The 2,898-nt window shown below is 37.5% G+C and overlaps 1 protein-coding gene across 1 annotated transcript; it reads right to left on the bottom strand.

Moving 5' to 3' along the window:
* Positions 1 to 407: 407 nt before the first annotated feature.
* On the bottom strand, positions 408 to 2,266 carry LOC139686241 (heat shock protein 26-like). Its single transcript, XM_071583405.1, is given in 4 exon segments — positions 408 to 959; positions 1,606 to 1,763; positions 1,766 to 2,018; positions 2,125 to 2,266. Coding segments are annotated over 3 exon segments (522 nt in total). The 5' UTR covers positions 2,125 to 2,266; the 3' UTR covers positions 408 to 848.
* Between the last annotated feature and the right edge of the window lie 632 nt (positions 2,267 to 2,898).

Below are 2,898 nucleotides of genomic sequence, written 5' to 3'. Positions count from 1 at the left end.
TTTCATTCGGATTCTTTCGTTGCAAAATCCAACTCTTTGAAGAGCACACCTGTAAGTTAAAAATCATGTAAACAATGCAAGGATACCGAAATGCCAAAATATCAAGGTTTCTCTCAGTGAACCCTCCTTTATTTTACAGAGAATGAGAACATCTGTGAACTTTCTATGCAGTAGGATGGGTTGTTATTGAATGTTCATCTCGTGAGTTGATACAGTCACTCGGGTCAAGAGACATCACCATCACCAATTGCTTCAAATATAAATTTATTTATATGTGAATTATATTCATGATAATTTTAATTTCATTGACTTTCTAAAATCATTCTTTTACTATTTTTAATTAATTGTTGAAATTATTGGTACACATTTCCCTCAGAAACTTCTTCCCAATGAATTTACGATTACAATTCCATCAAAGATAGATGTCTTTATTTGGGCGAAATTGCGACCAATTGGTCCCTTCTTCCATTTAAACCCATTATACGAAACGAAACCCAACTTTTAGCAGAAAAGGTAGTAAATTTAATGCCAGACTAGGGTACCGAAGGGTTAGGTCACTTCGTTTTCATAAAAACAAGTTACAACATAAAAACAAAACAAAAACAAGTAAAACATACTTTTTTAATTATAAATATCAGTAAACAAAATACAAAATCAACTTTACAGTTTGAAGAAATACAAAAAAATTACGAGATGTACTCTGAGATAATCTTGGAACAATGAAAACATTGATTTACACAACAGGGGCAATAAATACACATAATGACAAACATCAGACTTTTCTTTCTCATCATGCTGGTAAATGACAGTTTTCAATACGGATCACGTATTGCATAGCGACATCAGGACTACATTTCTCCAATGGGCTTTTTCTCCGAGCCTTCCACATTCGTTCTGGCAGGAACTCCGGTCTGAACAATTGAGATGACACGTTCATTGGAACCTTGCACAGGTTGCAGCTGCAAATAAACACCACAGAACACAAATTATTGCAACTATCCGAAAGAGACAACAGAAAGAGTCCCTCGATTTATCAAAATCATCAATCACTCGTTACTGGGTTAAATAATTTAACTAGCGAAGAAAGATTTTGTATGGTCTAAATCGTAAAGTATCGCGTTACTGCTTTTAAGGGTAGACAGTTATTATTAGTGCAACATTTTAAAAGACCATGAAAACGTTTTCTACGTGACTACAGACAGCAGTTACATACTCCTGATGTAATTTAAATTTTTGCTGGTTCTGGTATTCAAATTAGTAACAACGGTCGTAGCAGTACGCTACTTCTTGCTCTTTGTCGAGCTATTCATACTTTTTTCATACGTGGGTTGTAGAAAATCAATAAGATGCATTAAAAGTACCTAGCTTGTCTTGAAACTGGTCTCAAAATTCTGCAACATCCTCAACGGCATTTTCAATATTCACGAACAATTTAACGAAAGCAATTCATTTACAAATATTAGGCAAGGCTTTATGGATGCAAGGGCAACCCCTGATTGACAATTTTTATGTAACACATGTTAAAGAATAATATCCTCTAATAGAGTTAAAATGTTTTCGGGCTGAAAAGAAGTGTCAGAACAGCTGTGGAAATATCATACGCACCTTAGGAGCAGATATAGTCAGCACCCCATCGGACGACAGCGAAGAGGTCATTGCCTCTGCTTGCACACCTTCGGGGATTGCGTATCGACGCACGAAATGCCGGTACACAAATCCATGCTCGTCCTCCTTTTCCTCGTGCTTCCCTTCGACGACAATAGATTATCCACCGTCTTAACGGATATTTCTTCGGGTGTGAACTGCTGAACGTCCAGTTTAATCTGAAATCCTCCCTTGTCCATAGTCACATTCGACATGCCACTATTTTGGCCAGCAACATGCCGCCAAGGGCGATAGTATGCAACTTTAGGACCGTATCTATGTGGTGGAACCAGTGTCATAGCTTGATCTAAATGGTTCAGTGACCGCTGAAGTGTATCCAAAGGGTCCACAAGTGAATACGCAAGATAGGCCATCTAAGGAGATAAAATAAACAACATCACATTCCACGGTTGCTAAAAGCGAGAAATTAAAGTTTTGGTGTACTATTCCAAACCTAATATTAAATTAAGAAATACTTACCTCTGTTTATGCCGCCACCAACACGAGAACGAAGTATTTGTAGCAGCAAAGTTATCAGGAATCCTTCCACAGATAGGCAAGCAGGGATACACCTCTCACAACCGTTCGAACGTGGTGTCTGAACCTTCCCCAATGAGGGTGCCCGAATATATATGCCGGCGATGCCGAACGTAGATCAATCGAGAAACTTCTGTTGGGTCTCAGTAGATGGCTCTAGAAAGTGGATTCTGGATACTTCTCGACGCACTCGACCCCTCTAGAAGGCCCGAGTGTTTAAAATACCATTTCTGGAACTTTCGTGGAGCAATAATCTTTTCACATGACGTGAGATGGTCAACTATTTTCGAAAATGCTCTTAGGAACGTCAAAATTGCATCAATCATTCCTCATCGTCCTCTATTAAATGAAATTCTGATTGAGCGAAGAAGAGAAGTCATCTTTTGCTTTTAAACGATCGTTTTTAGAGCGTAATGTTTATTGAGTAATTCATTCTTGTAACTTCGATGATTTGCGATACTTTTTTAAATTTAATTTCACCGAATCTGCATAAAAACCATTGTGAGCTAATTAGAAAGCTATCTAAAAACGACATAATGGACCGATAATGTTACTGAAAGTAAGCTTTGTGTCAGTTTGATTTTTCATCTTCGTACTAATTTTGTATCGTGTATGTATGTTTAAATGTGAATCCAAGAGGCGAAGTACTTCATGGATATGACAGCAAACACCGTTGCGCTTTCTAGGCATGTAGCTAATATACACAATGTAATTTTG

The sequence above is a fragment of the Hetaerina americana genome, unplaced genomic scaffold (genome assembly GCF_022747635.1).
Source record: "Hetaerina americana unplaced genomic scaffold, ioHetAmer1.1.p SCAF_1, whole genome shotgun sequence".
Classification (NCBI taxonomy): domain Eukaryota; kingdom Metazoa; phylum Arthropoda; class Insecta; order Odonata; family Calopterygidae; genus Hetaerina; species Hetaerina americana.
The sequence above is the reverse complement of the archived record's forward strand: the minus strand, read 5'-3'. Positions and strand labels throughout refer to the sequence as shown.